This window comes from Lissotriton helveticus, chromosome 8, assembly GCF_964261635.1.
Source record: "Lissotriton helveticus chromosome 8, aLisHel1.1, whole genome shotgun sequence".
NCBI classification, from domain to species: Eukaryota; Metazoa; Chordata; class Amphibia; order Caudata; family Salamandridae; genus Lissotriton; species Lissotriton helveticus.
This window is the reverse complement of record NC_136069.1, coordinates 1,495,293,526-1,495,314,713: the sequence shown is the minus strand read 5'-3', so window position 1 is coordinate 1,495,314,713 and position 21,188 is coordinate 1,495,293,526. Positions and strand designations below refer to the sequence as shown.

The 21,188-nt window shown below is 42.6% G+C and overlaps 1 protein-coding gene across 2 annotated transcripts in view; it reads right to left on the bottom strand.

Moving 5' to 3' along the window:
- Window positions 1-21,188, bottom strand: part of ME3 (malic enzyme 3) — a 426,853-nt gene that overhangs the window by 87,793 nt on the left and 317,872 nt on the right. For both annotated transcript variants that reach the window (XM_078658437.1, XM_078658438.1), the window contains exon 8: window positions 1,978-2,087. In XM_078658437.1, coding sequence (XP_078514563.1) covers window positions 1,978-2,087 — 110 coding nt within the window. The remainder of the gene's footprint in view (window positions 1-1,977; window positions 2,088-21,188) is intronic.

Below are 21,188 nucleotides of genomic sequence, written 5' to 3'. Positions count from 1 at the left end.
ACTCTGAGACTTGCTGCAGCTGAAACAACACTCAGCGCTTTTAGCAAACACCATCACATGTATTAATTACGCAGCCAGCAATGTTTCTCTCGCCCCCACCTCCTCTGCATCCATTCCTCTATCTATTGCTGACTTCTCGCATGCCTCCCTCCATCTCTTCAATTGCAAGTAGTTGTATTTAGGAGCTTCTGATCCAAGTCAACTGTGCCACAAAAAACAATTTATAGGTTTTGTAATGCACCAAACTGCCAAGTGGCACCCTACCATGCCCCCCTACCCCCCAAATCAAGCTGCTAAAGTGGGAGGTTCATGATGCCTCGAACTAGGCCCATTAGACCGGTTTGATCATTCTATAGGGTGACCAGATGTCCCTGTTTTCCCAAAATGGTCCCCGTTTTTGGAGAAGTGTCCCCGTGTCCCGACACTTTTCACCAAGTGACTCAAATGTCCCTGTTTTCAAACAGTGTCCGGGTTAAACACAGAAATGTCCCTGTTTTTCATTGTTCCGGTTGAGCATGCGCGTGCATGCTCTCTTTTTTGGCAAATATATGCTATAGTCCTTAAAAGTGTAAATGTAATAAAAAGTACTAATGCTACTGCGTAAAGGAGAGGGGTGCCAATTAAAGACCTCGGATTTGTTGTCTGTTATGCTTCATCTCGGTCTGAGGAGGGAGCTGTCGTAGTCCCTTTTCTATGTCTATGACAGCTGTCAAATAGTCCTACTTATATGTTGATGGTTACTGAAAACCGTAGTCCTACTTCTAGGTCTATGACCTGTCCCCGTTTTTTGTTTTGAGAATCTGGTCACGATAATCATTCAGGATCTGTGGTAGAAAGACTTAGTTGATGGTGTCAAACTTAGCCAACAAGTTCTGGAGAGGGTCTAAGAGGATTGTCCATTACTTGCAGAATAGCCAATCATGTGCTACTGGCAGATTTGGACCCAAATTCGGGAGGACTGGGCAGGTTTTTTTCCTTTAGGTAATGCTGTCAGCTTATTCTCCACACATCTTTCCAAAATCTTTGAATTCATTCTAAGCATTGCAAGTTTATTGAGACAATTATAAACGTGGGGATGAAAGATTTAAAAGTCAGTCTTGGGCATTTGACTTACCATCCAAGGGGTACTAATGCACTAATTACGTTTGGCTGCACGCTGAAACTGAACCTGGGTATTTCTGCTATATGTGCTACAAAAAGTGTTAGAACGTGTACAAATACTCCCTAATTTCCCACAATGGACCATATTCACAAAGGTACTTTAGAATACATAAAGTTGTACCCTCTTAGGTACTCTTCTATGCCTTTGTGATTTGGCACCAAAACATCTAAACTAGAATATAATGGGAAAATTCAGGGAAGACTCATGAGCAATTCGTACAAATAGAAAGGAATGTGCCCTCTGAGCACATTTACTAATAGGGAGTTAGTCGTTTTTGAACCGATACACAAAGGCATGTAAGAGTATGTAAAAGAGTACTCCAGTAGTACTGCTAGCCGTACTCCTACATGCTTCTGTGACTCGGCCTCAATGTGACTAGAAAGGAAAGACCCTTCTCTTTCAGTTAACCATATTTCAAAATGAAGGAAAAAATGAAATCCAAAGAATAAATATATGATTCATTAATTTTCCAACCCTACACATGCAAAAACAACGCAATACAATGACTATAAACACATGCAGGGGAAAACATGCACGTGAACAACGTTTCAGAAAACTATCCCTTCCATAGTGAACATTTTGAAAAGGAAGCATGGTGAACCTGCCTGGAAGTGGGAGATTACAGCCCTGCATGTTAGAATACAGGACAGTTTTTGTTATCTTGAAGTGGTGTTTCAGGCCGCAATGCCTATCTATCCCACTTAATGTCACTAGCTAAAGACAGACTGCAAGGAGAAGACTTCATAAATAAACACAAACTCATTGCCAAACCGAACCTTGTTTCAGTTATTGCCCATACACCACCGTCTGTTTACCTTGAATATCATCATTGAATGTGCAGTATTTGTTGCGATACTTGTTTAGGAGTCTGAACGCGTTGGAATTGGCAAAGTCCTCAAACTGGATAAGGCAGTTCATCCCGTACCTGTGAATAAAAATAAAACTAAACTATTAGAAACCCTTGTCTCAAACATTGGCACTTAATTTTATCGATATGGAAAAATGATTAGAATATAACAAATGCGAAAATGGAATCAAAAGTTAGTGTTGGAGAATTACAGCGTTTAGTACAGATTACGTGTCACCATTTCTCGTTATTTTGGGAACCATAGCTTTGTTAATTCCATCACAAACCCCTAGATGTCGCTGTTGAAACAGCCTATCTACCTATCCGCTAAAACATTGATTTAAATGAATGAATATACGCACATATCACAACTTCTCAATCACTTATTTAATGAAATAATTTAGAATTTCAAAACGTTGTTGTGTTGAGAAATATTAAGATGGCAATGGTCAAAATAAACTAAAAAACTAACCTGGATGTTCCAAACTATATCTACGGATCCTTCTGCCGGGTAATCGTTTCCACCAGTATTATGTCTGTGGTCCAAAGTGCTTCTCTTGCGCCGAGGGGTCTCCTAATGTCCCCATGTAACATGATGAATACACATGTAGTGAGTGTCCCACGTTTATAATACGATCGACCGTCCTTCCAAATGAAAACAATATTAAAAATCGTCAATGCAGACGCTCTGAAAACTAGTTGTATTTATTAAATGGGCCGTCTAGCGTAGAAAAACCCATAACTGATCCCTTGGCCCAGTCATGCGTGGCTAGCAGTCATCAACAATAGGCAATGCTCCTAAGCTCTTAGCCGTCTGTTTGGGTGTTGAGACCTGGTATGACGTCATTTACCATCCACCACTTCAAGCAGAGTGTGACAGAGTGAACTTTCCATCTCTTGGAAAACCCAAATGTTGACACGTACTAGCCCGGTGGGACAGCTGGGACATCCACGGCAAGAAAAATAGGGTCTGTCTTAAAATGGGTAAAAAAAAACTTTAGTTGAAGTCGCATTTAAGCGCTTCACTGGCCCATATGGTGCATGAAGCCAGTTGATCAATATATGTGGATTGTCCTTTGGAGATTGTTAGACCACTAACATTTTCTACTCAGTCACTCCAAGCTTGCCGGGGCTCACCAGTACTGGTGAATTCTTCTTAATGTTTGGCAACGCACAGCCTTCTTCGTGACTTGTAGGAGGCTCAGACACGTCCCCATGGCATCTTTAGGCATTATTTTAGTACTGGAAGCTGTTGCTTACCAATTTTGAGGTCCGTGACAGGCTAGAAGGCGTGTGAATTCTATTAAACCAGCCCAATGGCGTAAGGAAGAGTCATTTAGTGCAGAAATAAACGGTTCGAAATCTGCGGGGGTACAATTTTACCCCCTTTTAATCCGGGACAAAGGCCCCACCCCTCCATCAATCACTCAGGCGGCCTAATGTTCTTGCCACAGGTCCCGTTACATAATTTCACATTCATTTTAGTCAACTACGGCAGCTATTCGCGATGCAGGTTTTCTATTTTAATCGTTCCTTCTGCACAACAAGAGCACAATATCGTTCCAAGTTAAGCCTGTGTCTTTTGTCTGACAGTGAAGGTTGTGGATTGCGCCATCAGGCGTTCAGTATATGCTGGTGAATTTGCGAGGCTGACAAATGAAGCGATCGCACGCATGTTCTGCTGAAGCTCCAATGTTAGACACTCCTTCCTTGTCTTGGTGGTAGTAAATAACCTCTGGGACGTGGAGTAATTATTCTCAGATATGTTTAAAGCCAGGGTCCGGTAATGTGACAAATTCTCCTCGCATAACAGCGCACACAGGTTTTAAATGTGTTGCTTCCAGAAGATATTATAAGGCAGTCGCAATTTATATGCTTGTTATGCAAATTTCACATCTGCATCTCCCACTGCGTTACAAGGGCCCCTCCCACACCGTACATGATGCGCACGGCCAGGGAGCAGAGACAAGAGTGGCTAGGAAAAATCAAAGTATAGAGCACTCTATGACATCACAAGAGTAGCCTCTCACAGCGCAGCAGCATCTGCAGGTGATCCCCACCTGTCCTTCCCCCTCATCTTGCCAGTGCAGATCATTATTACTCGGTAGTGATAGAGCACTGCACTTGTGGCCTTCCTGGCTTTAGATTTTTTTTAAGAAAGCATTAGTTTCCTGTGTTAAATGCAGAGATGGGTCTAGTGACTAGCGGACTATTGCATCTACTGTAGGGGACTGTCCGACCCCATGGTCACAGGCTCAAATCCCAGCAGGCCCACTCAGCCTTTCACCATTCTTTTGGTTGATAAAATGAGTACCATTAAGTTAGACATCAAAATATGTATGTTATTCAGCGCCAAGAAACCTTTTTGGGTGAAGGTGTGCACAAATACACAAGGGATGTCTGGCACAGCCAATGTCAATCAAAATACTGCAGGCATGTCACTAGCTCCCCTGCATTGCCACGTTTCCTCCTTCTGTGGTAAGGACAGGGAACACATACAGATAATAGCATCTGCCAGACACAGTGATGGGATAGCAAGCATGGTCTGAAGTGCTAATGTTGAAATGTCCGTTTCCATAGATTTTGGATTAAATTGCATCTCCCCCAACTTCCTTTATGAATTACGGGGACAGCATCTTCAAGATTTTAGGATACTGCAGTTTAAACTGCTTCAGACACACAATTGATGGATGGAATGCAGAACAAATCAAAACATTCAACCCCAGTCAAGAGATCTGGGTAATATCCATCATTCTTTTGCTCACCATGCCACCCCACGTTAGACCTGGCCATATGCAAATCAGTCTTGCCCCTCTGCCTCATGGGAACAGTCCAGCCCGAACTGCCAAGCCAGGTCCTCTCTGGACCGGAAACAAGCATCCTAGGACCGATTTTGGGGTTTCACTCCTCTTCAGCCAGGATAGCTTGATTCCAGTGGCACAGTGAGCCCAGGACCCACGTCTTGGCATACCTGGCCCACTTAGGGCAAGAAAGCAAAAGACACACAATTGATGGACGGATTGAACAACAAATCAAAACATTCACCCCCAGTCAAAAGATCGGAGTTAAATTCATTATTCTTTTGCTCACCATGCCACCCTAGTTTGGACCTGGCCATATGCAAATCAGTCTTGAGCCTGTGCCCCATGGGAACAGTCCAGCCCATACTGCCAAGCCAGGTCCTCTCTGGATCGGAAACAAGCGTCCTAGGACCAATTTCGGGGTTTCACTCCTCTTCAGCCAGGATCGGTTGATTCCAGTGGCACAGTGAGCCCAGGACCCACATCTGGGCATTCCTGGTGCACTTAGGGAGAGAAAGCAAAAGATACACAATTGATGGACGGAATGGAGAACAAATCAAAACATTCACCCCCAGTCAAGAGATCTGGGTTATATCCATCATTCTGTTGCTCACCATGACACTCCAGTTTAGACCTGGCCATATGCAAATCAGTCTTGACCCCGTGCCTCATGGGAACAGTCCAGCCTGAACTGCCAAGCCAGGTCCTCCCTGGAACAGAAACAAGAATCCTAGGTCCCTTTCTCACTTTGCCACTTAATTCAAGCTAGCCTGGCTGATGAAGGGTGTTACCCAGAAACCGGTCCCAGGATGCTCCTTTCCGTTTCAGGGAAGACCTGGCTTGGCAGTTCAGGTGTACTGTTCCCATGAGGCACAGGGTCAAGGCTGATTTGCATATAGCCAGTGGCAAAGTGAGCTAAAGAATGATGATGGATTCAACCCAGCTCTGTGACTGGGGGTGAGTGCCTGAAAAGTTTCAGCACTCTGTCCATCATCTCCTGGTGTTTGCTTTGTTCGCCCTAAGTCGGCACGGTATGCCCAGACGTGGGTCCCTTGCTCACTTTGGCACTGTAAGTAAGTAAGTATTTATTTGTTGATTAATTAAAATCATTACAAACAGGGAAAGATAAAAACAACCGAATAAAACAAACATATACTATACACAGAGTTATTAGCATCTTAAAGTGATCCTCCAATAATACGTTGATAGATGACCATTCCATCAAAACGTTCATAAATTACGCAATAATTAAAAATCCATAAAACCAACTAAAATGCCTTATGATTGCCTCAAAAACTATTATAGCAGCATTTACATAAAGTGACTTGTGTTGGCAGATGCAATTACAAATACAAATTTTAGCTGTATTTCATGTACAAGCGATAGTAAAGTGCAACAGTAATATATTATGCAATAATTAAAATGCATAAAACTTACTAAAATGCCTTATAATTGCACCAGGAACTATTATAGCAGCATTTACATAAAGTGACTTCTGTTAGCAGTTGCAGTTACAAATACAAATTTTAGCTGTGTTCAATTGGCAAGCGATACAAAAGTGCAATGTGCGCAACTATATTAAAATATACTCCCAGTCCCTTAAGCTAGCTTAACACTTTGCATCCAATTAACATTAAATTATGTTTCTTACGTATTTTATATCGCAATTCAGTTATTTACCCGTTCTACTCCTTTCAGTGTCTTCTCTGCAATAATGATAAACTTAACAAAAAGATAAGTAAGTTTAATATTCGCCCCACTCAAACAGGTAATAATTGCTTGTCTACATGTTCTAATTCCTAATTCATTAAAGATCGGTTTTAGGATGGACTTCCGAGCATCTGCCAAAGCTGGACATAAGGTTACTATATGAATTATTGTTTCATCACTTTGCCTACAAAGCCTGCAAATGCTCGATGACCATTGATTCTCCCATTTTGGTATGCCATCCTTAGTCGGATATCTTCCCAACCTTAAGTGCATGAATTTATTCTTAAACCTTGGTTTTAAATGATATGCTAAATAGGGTTGAGGCGTCAGCTTACCAAAGGAATTAGCAATTGTCCAGAAATGATTTATTTTCCTTAATTCTTCCTTGTCAGCTATAATCGTTAGTAGTGCGGCCATTTGATTAATTTCTTTTTTTAAATCTACCTTACTCCTCATTTCATCTTCTAAATTAGAGCAATCAAAATTACACAAGCATTCAGTTAGGTACAGCTGCCAGTTTTTTGAATATTCCCCTTCTGAAATTTCAAGCCAACATAGCTTTGCTAAAGATCCTTTCTCCGAGCGGGCTAATGATATTAAGGACTTCATAAATGCGGATTGACGCGCCACAATTGGTTTTTCAATCCAAATTCCAATCTTATGTTTGCTCGACTGATATATTTAGGGATTTTAAAAACAGCTTTAGAAGTTCTAATTTCTATATCGTCAAGCACTTTCGCGTCTTTGCCCCGAAAGATGAGTGAGCAATAGTCCAAAGATGGAATTAACTTTGCTCTCATCACCTTCATCAGATGATCATAATTAGGGCATAATAATTTGTCTCTTAATTTCCTGAAAGCAAATGCCAGAGAGCAGCCCCTGGCTTCAAGGTTATTAAAATGTTGTCTAAATATCAGTCCATCGTCAAACGTGATCCCAAGATATTTATACGATTTTACATTTTCAATTACTAGGCCATTGACATTCCACTCCTTAATCCGGTTTCCCTTTTCTCATAGTCATTATTTTTGTCTTTTTTTGTATTAATTGTTAGTCCATTTTGAGTGACATAGCCATTAAAAGAGTCAATTAACCTTTTTAACCCTATTTCGGTTTGGCTCAATAAAATGGTATCTGTATATTGCAGGTATTTAATATCTTGACCGTGAATAAAAGGCGAATGTGAATTACTATTTTTAAAATGAGCTGGCAAGTCGGCCATAAAAAGATTAAAAAGGCAAGGAGCCAACACACAGCCTTGTTTCAATCCCACATTCGTATCCAATCGACGGGTCATATACTTTCCATCGCCAATTTTGATCTGCACCCAGGTATGGGTGTATAAAAGTATAATCATCTTTAATAGAGATTCCGGAATACCCCAATTCCTTAACTTACCCCAGAGAGTATTTCGCGGCACAGAATCAAAAGCGGCTTTTAGATCAATAAAACACACATATAATCTTTGCATCCTGGTTTTGGCTCTCTCACCTAATAACGTTAATAAAATCAAATTGGTATGGGTATATTCTCCCTTTCTAAACCCAGTTTGAAAATTAGGGATACGATCTTCCTTTGTGGCCCAAGCCTCCAGCTCTTCCAACAGGCAACTAGCAAACATTTTTGCCTCTACATCAGTAAGCGTAATTAAACGATAATTAGCCGGATTATCCTGTGGGCCACTCTTATATATAGGTTGAATAACACTCCCATGCCAAGATAGCGGAATAAGACCTGTTTTAAGAACTTCATTAAACAGAAGCATTATCAACTCTGGCCAGTTACTTATATCAGCTTTAAATATTGCATTCGGGATACCATTTGGACCTGGTGCTCCGTTGGATCTAATCTTATTTATCGCTTTTTTTACTTTATCGAGTGACCTGGGCCCCAAATCCACTCTACATTGAGGAGGGGGAATTCAACCCTCACTCCCTCTATCTATTACTTTATGCATATCAATTGGACTTTTATTGAAACATTTATCATTATCTAGACATTGGGTATCTATTTTTTTATTGAAGAAGCTCACCCAACTCACTTCATCAACATTAGCACTATTGCTTCTATTATTACCGTTCTCGATGTCATTAATAATGCTCCAGAATAACCGTAAATCTTTGGATTTACAAGCATGATGGACTTTTGCCCATGTTGTTTAATAAAATGCTTGCTTAGCCCTCCAAATTTCCCTTTTGTATCTCTGTTTAACTCTCTGATTTTAAGCGATGCAGTTTGAAGCGATAGCCTATTTTTATTCCGGTGCAGAGATCTTATTTATTTATTAAGCTTTCTTTTTTGATATAGTAGTTGGGAAGAATACCATCCTGGTTTCTTAGGATTTAGCAATATGCCATTGGAGAGCTAATTTCTAACAGATTTAGCTATCAGTTTGTCACACAAATGTGCCCATAGGTCAACCATAGATTTACCTTTATCATAAGCAGCATGGACATCCTTGATTAAACAGTCAAGCACTCTCAAAATTTTATCCTCAGTTTTTATCATTCCATGTTAACCTTTTAAGATTAAAGGATGTTGGAGCTTTTACCAGAATCTTAGTTTCTGGTAAATGGTCTAAATCAATATCAAAATTGATCACTTGTGGATTGTGATCACTTTCAATCCTTGGGGCAATCTCATAGCTTTTTACTAACTTATATAATTTCTCAGACATTATAGTATAGTCTATTACAGAGGAGCTATCGGCTTTGGTAAAAGTCGGGGTATTATCAAGGTCATGCATAATCTTTAAGTTGTATTTTTTAAATTCACAGTCTGTCCATTGAGCTAACCATTTTAAGTCAAATGTCTGCTTTTTAAGTGCAACAAAGTGCATATTAAAATCACCTGAAATAATAAATACTGAATCCAAGTGCTCATAATATAAAGTTTTTACCATCCCCCATAGCTGAGTAATTTGGGTGGATCTAACCTTCTTTTTGCAACTTAAACACACATTTATTAGAATAATCGAGTGACTTGCTATTAGTTTAACACACTGTAGCCATTTTACATGAAGGTCAATTTCAAAGTGAGAGGCTTTTAATTTTGATAATATATACATAGAAAGACCACCACGTGGGCGACCTGAGTTGGCTTCTCGTGTTGAGACATTACAGTATTCAACATAACCTATAAAAGGTTCTTTTGACGTGGTCCAAGTTTCCTGAAACATTAATATACTAAAAGCCTTCAAAAAAATCAATTACATATTAGTCTTCGATTAATGATTTTAAGCCATTGGTGTTCCAGGAACAGAGAGTCAAAGGATTTGATAGACATCAATCCTTCGTTTCAAAATTATGTTTTGTTAAAATTCCTGGAAGCCAACTCCAATCATCTACTAACTCTGGGACTTTCTTCAACTCCTCGCAAGTTCGCAGACCGGATTGGCTGCTCCTTATCTTCATGCCATATGCTAAGTTCAATTCCTTAGATGCGCCTGATGCATTTTTTTAAACTCTAACCTGTTCTACTATGGCTCTTCTTTTGTCATCAGTTTTCTTAGTAGCCATAGCTAATTTTTTTATCATCCCCTTTTGGTTCATTTGGAATTAGCAACATCGGGTAGCAAGATGCTTGAGCTTGCCAAACTTTAATGCCCCATTTCTCAAATACGCTACAGTTCGCCATTATTTTATCAACAATTTCCATATTTAACCAAGTTGTAACTGTTATTTCCCTGTCGCAATTTTCACTTTCTTTCTTAAACTCCACAGCTTCCAGATCCTTCGTTACCACATCTTTAAGATCTATAATAGCATGTAATAATTTCAGGATGTTACCGCGGTTTAAAATGTCATGTGGGCCTCTAGAAGTGTATTGGGGACTGAAGGCTACTTTCCTCATATCGGTCGACAAATTTAAATGCTCAATATTATCTTTCACAATTATAACTGGCCGGCATGAATTATCCTTAACGGGCACAAGAACCCTTTCCGTCAGCAGATTGACCTCTTTAACTTCCTTTATTGATCGCTCTTGTGTCCCACAGAGGACCACTTGATCGGCTTTTTTTACACCTTGCTGATGAATGTAATTCACTAAATTCTGATTAACAATATTATTTTGTGCACCTTGGTCGACCACTACTACATTACTTGGTTTCCGGCTTAATTCAGACCCCAATTCATTGCTCATACTACCCACTTGACCATTAGAGTCCACTAATTTCTCAATGTGACTAGATTGCGCACTATTGACTTCCACACTTATCGATTGGTCAGATGCTTTTTCTTTTATTATTGGAACTTCGCCTATGAGGCCAGAACTAAATTTGGGATCTAAGTCCCCTAGTTTTTCAATGCCACACTCCGTTATTTGATTTACCTTTACCTTAAATCCCAAAAATCGGGAAATATGATTTCATTTCAGATTCCTTTACTTTCAAAAATTTAGGATCATCACTCGCTTTCTTACTAATAGATTTTAATTCATGTGCTTTCTTATTGTGAGCTTTCTTAACCTTTTCCTAGCCATTTTCGAAAGGTTTGTTGGTTTTAATGGGCCGCTTGAATCTTGGCGTTGTTTTGAGCATGACTATTTCATACTACTTGAATCATCGATTGACCTTGAAAAATCACTAGTCACACCTTCAATTACCAAGCTATCATTAATTATGTCACATTCGATTTTCGGATGAGGGATCTCAGTTACTTGTGTGTTGCTATCATCCTTTACATGTGGCAATTTATCAGCGTTAATTAATCTGCTTAAATTATTTGATGGTTCAACGATTTCATTACTAGCTTGCACATTTCTATCCGACAGCAGTTTAACTTCTTGCAACATGGAACTTACTATTGAGGGCAAATCAGAGCATTAAATAGAACTGCCAGGTCCCACTGGGCTTTCTGCCAAATTGCCCCTTGCAGGTTAAATGGAGAGTTAAAAAGGGCTTAGGAGGGGTGATGGAAATGGCAAAGCAAACCTGTACAGTTTTATTTTGAGTAACTTAAATGGCCTGGGAGGCTTGTGAGCAGAACAGCACAGTAGACGACAGCACATGGGAAACTCCTCTATGGAATAATGGAAGAACTCCGGCATGTATACTATCCCCGGCCACTGCACCCCGGGACATGAGCGGGTCTTGCAATAATATGGCAACCAGTTCATCTGCTCTATGACCAAGCAGGCTGTGCCATGTGACAACACAAAGTTATTTATGGCCTTTAGGAAAGGTAGTGCTTAAGGGAAATTTGCCTACACCACACCAGCGGAGTGTAACTTGTTACTATCAGGCTGGGGCACCGGAGAGGGGATAATCAATCGCCAATCACAATAGGAAGCTGGCACAGTGTCAATCAGAAGGGAGAATTCTGCATACCTCTCAGCACTTATACTTTCAAGAGGGCTCTTCCGAGTTGTAAATGGCAGTTGGTAAAGAACATAAGCCACACCATAATCAATTAATCAGGTCTGATAACGCTGTAATAATTGGGGCAACAGGGTGGCATGGGATTGGGGGCAAGCCACTGGAGTATATAAATTATGATTCTAAAAGTAAACATCATGGTTATACACAGCTTTCGCCAGTGCAGTTTGGCACAAGCACATGTGATGTAGAAAGGCTGGGGGATATATATCTCATTGGGCCGGCTGGCACCTATTTTAAGGGTCCCCGATATGAATAGTGCTGTCTTTAAGGTGCATAAACTCCCTGAAGGAGGAGCAGGGCCCATATCGCTGTTGGGAGCATTGATTGGTTGGAGGATGCCATGTGCCCCCATTATTTGGTATGGGTTTATACTAAGGAGGGAGGCCCAGGGAAACAGGTGACCTAGAATTATAGGAAAGTGGCCAGGAAATTCGTAACCAGCCCTAGGGGTAAAATCTGGCAGGTCCATCGAACGTGTCTGGGGTAATTTGCAGGAGGAGATTGGTAGAACAGTTTGGGTCCATCAAGCTCCAAACATCAAGGGGCCCAGGGGGATTTGGACAAGGATGCAGGCTGCCCCCCACTCACCAAGATCCACAAGTCACTGTGCCTGTCCTTACAAGTTCAATGAGTAAACTTCCCCACCTCTTCGGTATATCTATTGTTATCAGCAGTGGGTGTATATCGCCGACTACCTACTTTTGTTGTCTCCAATCACTCTTTATGTAGATACTCATAATTAAAAACAAACGTGTGTGTGTAACCTTGTTCCCTGTGCTGGTCAGATGACCCTCTCTACCCTTCTCTAGTGAAAAAAGGGGAGGGGGGGTTTGCAACGCCTCACAGGAGTAACCACCAGGAGGATTTGTCAAACTGGTACTCGCTTGACTCCCCACTATCTCATCATCAGCAGTTGCCAACCCTGAAAATAAAGGGGATAAAAAGTTGTGCGCAAAAAGACTCATATCCTAGAGGACAGGTCTCATTGCTAGAGGGTCACTCACTTAACTACACAGAGTTTTCTTTTTGCGCACAACTTTTTATCCCCTTTAGGTGGTGTAGGATCGGTTGTCTAAGAAAGAGGGGCACAGTTCTTTAGGCTTTGGGGACACAGGTTGAGAGGGTAACGGCTGACAAAGTATTAAAGCAATTTGCATTTCCACAATTTAGGAGAGGGCAGGAATGATTTGAGCATCCAGTTACCCAATGCTTTCTCCAGCACAAAGCATTGCAAACTCTGATTTCGCAAAACACTGTGTATGTAGGATTTGCAAATTATTTTGTGAATCCTACATATTCCTTAATTGCGAATTGCAAATTGTGATTCGCAATTAAGGAATAAGCCCATAGGAATGAATGGGAAGACATTCTCAATTTGTGATTCTCAATTAGAGAATCGCAAATTGAGAATGCAATTTCAAGGGTGCCAGGGTGTCAAAAAGATACCCGGTTGCACCCCTGAAATGTGCATTTGTGCACATGTGGCACACATCCACGCCCTAAGGGCATGAATGTGCGCCACATGGCACTTTGAAAAACGCAAAAAAGTGAATTTTTCAGAGAAATCGCAAATTACCCCCAACTTGAAGTTGGTGGTAATTTGCGATTCCTTAAGGCCAAATTGCACTTTTTCCTGTGTTTCTTACATTGCATTTAAGGAATAGCAATTTGCGATACCTTAAATGCAATTGCAAAATAGGGAATCTCAAATTTTGCGATTCCTTATTATGCAAGGCAGTTTTTCTTTCATACATACCACTGAGCCCACTTGCGATCGCAAACGCCGAAATTCTGTGAATTTTGGCGTTTGCAATCGCAATTTGGAATGATACATATGGCCCATTGTGTGCGCAGAGTCTAGCGAATCCCCAGAGGTATAGCAGAGGCTAAAGTAGAATACACCGTATTCTGTTTGTGGTAGTGTGGTTGTGCAGACAGGCTTATCAGAGGGTAGGGAAGCAATTGTGTACACACTCAGGCAAGAATAATGTCACAAACTCAAAGAATGCATCCAGACCAATTGTTTGCTCTACCAAATGAGAACATAAAATGAAGCACAGCGCTTAAGGTGCATCTATGGGAACTTCCAGTAACACCCCTGTTTCAGGTCCATACTTGCCTTGGATTGAGCGGTAGAGGCACACTGGGTATTCAGCAAAGGGCAGAATACAGCCCCAATACCGGGGGACATCTATCAATTTGCCGGTTGGGGGGGAGGGGGCTGGCCTCAAGCCCCAGCATGAGCGATGCAGTGGTATGATCTTGCAAAACACCCCACCCCACAGCCATTTAAGTAATTATCAGCCCAAGGGATCTGATTTCTTGCCGGTGCAGTACTCCCATAGATAAGTGTATTGCGTTCGCTACAAACGATAACAACAAATATACTCATGACCTTGTAGGCGGACACCAAAATGCTTTCCAGTGAATCTTGAATTTGGGGTCTGAGCAGTGAGGGGTAATTACAGGGCACACTCCATCCCTAATCAGAAGGCACACATTGGCACAGAGGGCACAACAGGGACATCTTACGGAACAGTGGTTAAAGATAAGACCAGTAGTTCCTAACCCCCGGAAGACCATCGAACATTCCTACAAAAGGGTACATAGCCATGTGCAAGCCCACCAAGAAGGAGGGCTTGGTTCAACCCAAAATCAAATAAAACAAAAAGGGCTCAACATTTAGGTGCGGTCCCATTAGTGCAAACACCACATGGTACCCAGATAGGGATGGGGCACACCTGCCAGAGGTAGATAGGGAATTGGTCTGGCTAGAAGGACTGGCGACTGAAGGTCACAGGAGGTTATGGAACCTGAAATGGTCGGGGGGCCCCGGATATGACGGTGGCCACATCCAGGCCATTGACTGAGTTACAGGGTGATCCAGAAGCAGATTGGTACATAGGGGTACCCTCTTCAGGAGCACAACAGGGGAGCCGTACGTCAAACCCCAGCCCCAGAAGTCTTTACGGAAGGACCCTGGATAAAAACGTTGATGCCCAGTTAGTCCTTGGGGCGGTTGTAAGCCTGAGCAATCAGGGGCTTGCCTGCAATGCTCCTCCCCTAAAAAGGCACAAGTAAGGTCTTGAACTGGGGGTCCAAGGTAATGGGGAACCATGGTAATTAATGGGGCAAATTTCCCCAGGTATATGGTAGCGCCTATTGGTTTGGCCAAGGTGCAGTTTGGCTCATCAGGCAGGCAGGGCAGCTTAGGTCAGTCACTGCTGCCTGCCCTTGGATCGTCCGCAAGTTAACCCACCACAATGGCATACTTCTTGTATAAAATAAACCTGCAGCAAACTGTTTTCCAACAACCTGTTTTCGTGTGATTATTTATTGCAGTGCCTGCTATGTTCATCGTGCGTGAGGGTTGCCTATATCGGCACTATGACCTGTTAAACCCACTGCTCTTTCCTAGATATTTACTGTTTTCTTCGGCGCTCTAATGTTCACCTTCCAAAATAAAAGGGTGTGAACAAAGAGGAGGCTGGAGATTTTGATGCATTCATTGCGCTAAGTTCTCACTCTAAAGAGCTGCTCGAAAATATTCAATACATTTAATTACAACCTCCGTTTTGAGGGGCACATTAAGAGGCTCACTGGAGGCTGCTTTGGGACCCTGAAGTCTCTCAGAAAGTTTTTTCCGCTTCTGCCGGCCTCTGCCCGCGAGTCAGTCGCGAGAGCTTTAATTCTCTCGCGCCTGGACTACGCTAACGCTCTGTTTAGTGGCTCTCCTGCTTACTTGATAGGGCGGCTCCAGGTTATTCAGAACGCTACCGCTAGATTATTGGGGAACATCTCCAAGCGGATCAGCGTTAGGAGTTACCTGGAGAGCTTGCACTGGCTACCGGTGCAGCATCGAATTACTTTCAAAATCTTGACTTTGGCCCACAAAGCCATCAATGGGCGCGGTCCCGCCTATCTGATGAAACGATTCTTGCGGTACTCTCCCAATCGAGATCTGCGTTCAGCATCTCAACACCTCATGCAGGTACCGCGTTTTCGGCGCATCCGGCTGGGAGGACACTCTGTGACAGTGAGAGCTGCGCGAGCATGGAATGCGCTCCCAGTCTCTTTGCGCAGTACTGTGGACTTCACGGCTTTTAAGAAAGCATTAAACCCATTTGTTCAGATTAGCTGTTTAAATTGTTATGTTACTTCGGGGCTCTGCTGCTACACTTCCCTTTTTCCTTTCTTTCGCGCCAGGATACTCCGGCAGTAATTGTGCGCGCTATAAAACAGCTTAACATAACATAACACATAACATAACATTAGTAAACAATTTCTAGTGCAGAGGAAATGGAGTGGCATCCATGGCAAGGAATATTAATGATTTTCGCCTTTCAGGCAAATGGCGCCCTATTAATCATGGGCCCGTTGCACAGGGCAAAAGAATGCCTTTTAATACAAGTAGAACTAATCGGCCATTTCCTCCAGAGAGCAGCTCTTGTTTCGTAGCCTGGGACAGACAATGAGTTCCTGACCTGTGATCCACCATCATTCCACTATCCCACCACGCGCAGGGAGTGGTCTGAAAAGATCTTTGTATAACCCAGCATCCGAGCCATTCATAAAAACATGTATACAACAGCTAATGTGTGCTGCAGAATGGATGGCAGAGCTAGTGGTTAATAGTAATATCGGAGTTTAAGAATTCAGTATTAATATTCACTTTCCCAAAAACTTGTTTTATTACGTATTTAAAATATGTGTAATACCCTTAAACTTGTCAAGCAAATTCCCAGTTGCACTGCACAAACAAAAATTGCCTAGGATTTAAAAAAGCTGTAAAATACACAAGAAACAAAAATAAAATATTTCATATTAGGGCCATCTATTTTTTCCGTACAATACATTCATCCATTTGTGACCTGTGCAGTCTGAATAGCAATTAACTGGGATGACAGCTGTACATCAAATTAGCATAATTAAGCCAGGCACTCAAGGCTGTCCCAACCATGTTTCTGGTCACTAATAGTGGTCAGAGTAGCTGCTGACTCCTCACTATCAAAAAGAAATATTTTTTTTTAACTATTTGTTGCTGTTAGTGATACCATATGAAAATGTACAGATTATGCCCAATGGGAAAGTTAAATATATATTGAATAAGACAAAAGATAATGATGGCTGGTGACCCATCCCCCTGGAGAACTATTATAGGAGATGGAGGTATCGAATTTTTGGTACCGGTCCTGGTATATAGATAAAAGGAAAAGCAATCGTACCACAGGGTCCACACAATCCCTATTAAGGCTTCTGATGAAACAGCGGACCACTTTCAAGGTCAACCGTTTGACCTTGAAGTGTCCACAGGGTGCAGGATCATGCTATTTAAAGTCTATGGCGGTCTGGTAAGCTCCATCAAAGCTAATCTGAAGCGCAGACAAATGCTCTCTGCCTGCTCCCTTTTATGAACTATTTCAAAAGGGAACAAAGTCGGAATTCTATTTGAGCTTCAGAAAAATCTGAACGCTCGTATTTAATGTCTGAGCTTAGACAGAAACTACTGCCCTTAGGTGCGCATCACCTATGAAAAGCAAGATTAATTTTGCCACGCCAAGGAACCCTTATGCTCAGTGAAATCAGCCAGCGAAGAGCTTTAATTAGTAAAAATATACCACAGTGTTTTAGAGCTAGGTTAATTGATCTCTGTGCCTCCCTTTTTCTGACATATTCTATATAATCTTTACCCACCTTCCCTACGTAATCGTTGTCCACAAACACCACACCTCTTGGCCTTCAAGGTATCAAATTCCTTGCTTGTACTCCAACCATCCCACACTTGCAGCAACCCATCTGACCTTCTTTGATGCGTCCAGTTGACCATATCCAATCTAATGTAAAAATTTAGTTATTTTTTAAAGAAAGTGTGTCATTTTGTTTCCTAAAATAACATAGGCTGTAGAGTAGCCTACCACTATGTAAAAACTATGTATATTCCGTATGGATAGAAGGTTACGCATACGAGTACAAGAAATCTGGGCACCCACTGTATTGAGATGGAAAATTCCTCTGCATGGTAAAGACGTGTATCCCCGCAGTGAGTGCCCAACTGTACTGTTGTCTGGATCCCTAATACTGATTTTTTTATCATAGGTGAACACAGCTCATGCATGTGAGCTATGACATAGGATAGTCTCACAGATTGTAGACTTGTGGGACTGGGAGGGATGCCCAAATTGCTACCCTCATAGTGGTAGAAGGCTACTACCTTCACCAGAGATTAAGTAACACAAGCGCGGTGGTGGCAGCATGCCGTGTAGTGATCCGTGGTAGTGAACAGGACCTTTCTAGCCTGTGTCCCTGGATTGAGGCCTACAGACTCACTCACCTTTTTAAAAGCTCCGCTGCTGTGTACTTAACTCACCCGTGGCCTACATAAGGTAGATGTGGAGTTCTATGCAGCAGAGGAGTAGTGACTCAGCATCGGGTGTATCTATGCCTGGGAATGTAGAGTACAGGGATAAAGCAGTACCGTATAGTCATGTGAGATCAGTGCATGTGCTGAGTGTATGTATGCGTGGAATGAGTACATGACATGAGAGATGTAATGCTGTGCAGTGCATACGCAGTGAGAGAATGTGCTAGGTGTATGTGTTCCTGCTTGAAGTGCAATATAAGAAGAGTGAAGTGTTGTGCAGTGCACACACAATGAGTGTGTGTGCCGTAAGAGTGTGCATTTGTAAATAGCACACCCTGGTTAAAGATAGAAAAGTTTAAGTGCTGAACAGTGTATGCAGACGTAATGTGTGCGCTGAATGTATGTGTAAATGTAAAGGTACCATGCATCGAGAAACACTACCGTACAGTAAGTGTGCTGTGAATGCACACTGAGTAAATGGGCCTTACAATGGTACATTACATGGAGGAGTCTGGGTTCCATGGGAACCCAGACCTGGCCTGACCAAACAAAAGGAAGAGACTCCTTTACACTACAAAAGCCTGCTCTTTGATTCAGTGATAGATCACAAGGGAGGGGCCTTGGCACATTGCAGGAAGAGAGATGGGGCTGATAAGGGATTTATAAAGAGTAAAGCTGGGGTCTGGGACTGACCTTTTGATGCACATATTCTGACTGACATTCAGGTATGAACTCCGGTCACACCCATGAATTGTGGGACAATATGCTTTGGAGACTTGCCTGCCGTTACAGGCATCTTTCATGAGGGAAGACAAAAGAGAGACATGACCACTTCAAAAAAAGCAGAACATCAACTTAAAACTTCAGAGACTCAAACCCTAAATCACATTTGGGTTCTAGAAAAAGACTATAAGAAAGGGATGCTGAGCCCCCCAAAATGTGTCACTTGCCAGGTGTGTGAGATGGGGAAGCTCTGAAAGACCTCTGCTAGGGGCACATGCCTGCTAGTCTCCCTGCTGGGTGGAGAGACATCACTCAGCAAAACTGAGGTCACCTGCCTTGGAGCCTGGGCATGGAGCACTTGTGCCTGCCTGCTTGACAAGACCACTGTCACCTGTGAGACAGCGTTGGTCAGGGCAAGGTCCAGTGGGAAGCCCTACCGCAAGGACTCCTTCTGCAAGGCTTGAGGATTCGGCTGTGCACCGAGGGGGCTGTAGTCCATGTGAAGGACTGTTTTTGGTGACTCCAATATGTCAGAAGAGGGACCCTGTAGATGGAGCTCAGAATTGACAACTGTGGTGGAGGCACCAACATGTCATTGCCTCGTTGCGGTGACCTTGTATGCCAGAAGGGGCCCCTGTTGAAGTAACTGTGTGACCAACAGGGCAGGACTCGTTAACGTCTTACCGGCAAAACTATATGCCAGGAAGGGCCACCGTGCTGTGGGCGATTGCACCTGAAGAGTCTACGTTGCATCCGGAATGTACCACAGCATCCCAGTATGCCGGAAGGGGCTCTGGGACCAAATCATCAAAGACTTTGGGCTGTCGCCTGCGACTGGCGCGAACCAGAGACCAGTGGGTCTAGCTACACCATGAGATCTGCCCTAGACCCGGAGGATGCCAGGCAGGATGACATGCCATCGTGGGACTACAGTTGAGAGCCAAAGGATTGAATCCCCCACTGGAGTGAATTTGACTTACCATGTCTCTGCAAGCTAAAAGCTGTTTCAATCGATGGGGAGGGCCAGACGCACCACTCTGAAAAGTAAACCTGCGACCAACTGATACTGCCATGTGTACTGCGAGCAGCCCGCCTACGAGCTGGATCTGATCTTGCAAGTGCCTGTTCTCAGGGCAAACTCTAATGCTGAACGCTTCTGTGCTGCTGTAGCGTGTAAGACTCGAACTTGGCCTGATGGTGCTGTGGCAACATAGACACTTTGATTAAAAACCTGAAGAGTGAAAGGAAACTCTTGAGTACGGCCTAGTAGTATGGATTCCCTGGACGCAACGACCACCAGTGAATGGGGAATAACCCAAGCATATTACTTAATGGAGGGTAGTACAGGCATTTGCCTGAAAACTACTAGAGCCCCGACCTCAAGGGAGATTGTGTTATTGCTTCTGAATGTCGTATTTCTTTTCATGTGTACAGTTAGAAAAAAAATACAACGTTTCCTTATAAAAGCAAGTATTTGGTTGGACAATGACTTATTGACATGCGATACTATCTGAAAAAAGACCCAAGGCCTCTTGTCTAGTGTCACCTCAATGCTTGGTCAGCAGTCATAGAAATAGAAAATAGACACTGCATGTTCTTTTCTGCAAGTCGAACCACAGGGTCTCGGCATTCTGCATGTTTTTAAACAACAGATCAAGAACCTAGCAGACCTTAGCAATAAATGGGAAAAGGATCTGGGGTAGAACTAACAGACGGGGTTTGGTTGACAGCACTGTGCCAGTCTCCAAGGTGTCTTGAAATGTAAGACTTCAGTTATTGCAGTTTAACTTTGTGCATCACGCGTGTCTCACCTCTGCCAGATTGCACACAGAGTTCTCAAATGAACACACATGTGCCTCAGATGTGGTGTGGTCATGCAGATTAATACCAGATGACCTTGTTTGCACCATGAATAAGACCGCCAGGGGTTGCATGTGTGATGAAGGAATGAAACTGGTCAACAAGCAGCACATCTGGAGCTCAAAAACTGTTTTCTGGGGCTGATGCCTGGTATAAGGCCAAAAAAGTCCACAGTAAATCGATTTATTTGGTGATGGCCGCTGTGAAAAGAGCTATCGCCATATAGTGGAAATTCCATAATCGCCCAGTGATAGAGACAGACACCTGCACAAGAGCCTGTATACACTCTGTTGATTAGTGCACTATACAAATCAACATAACACAAACACGGCGAGAGCAGAAGA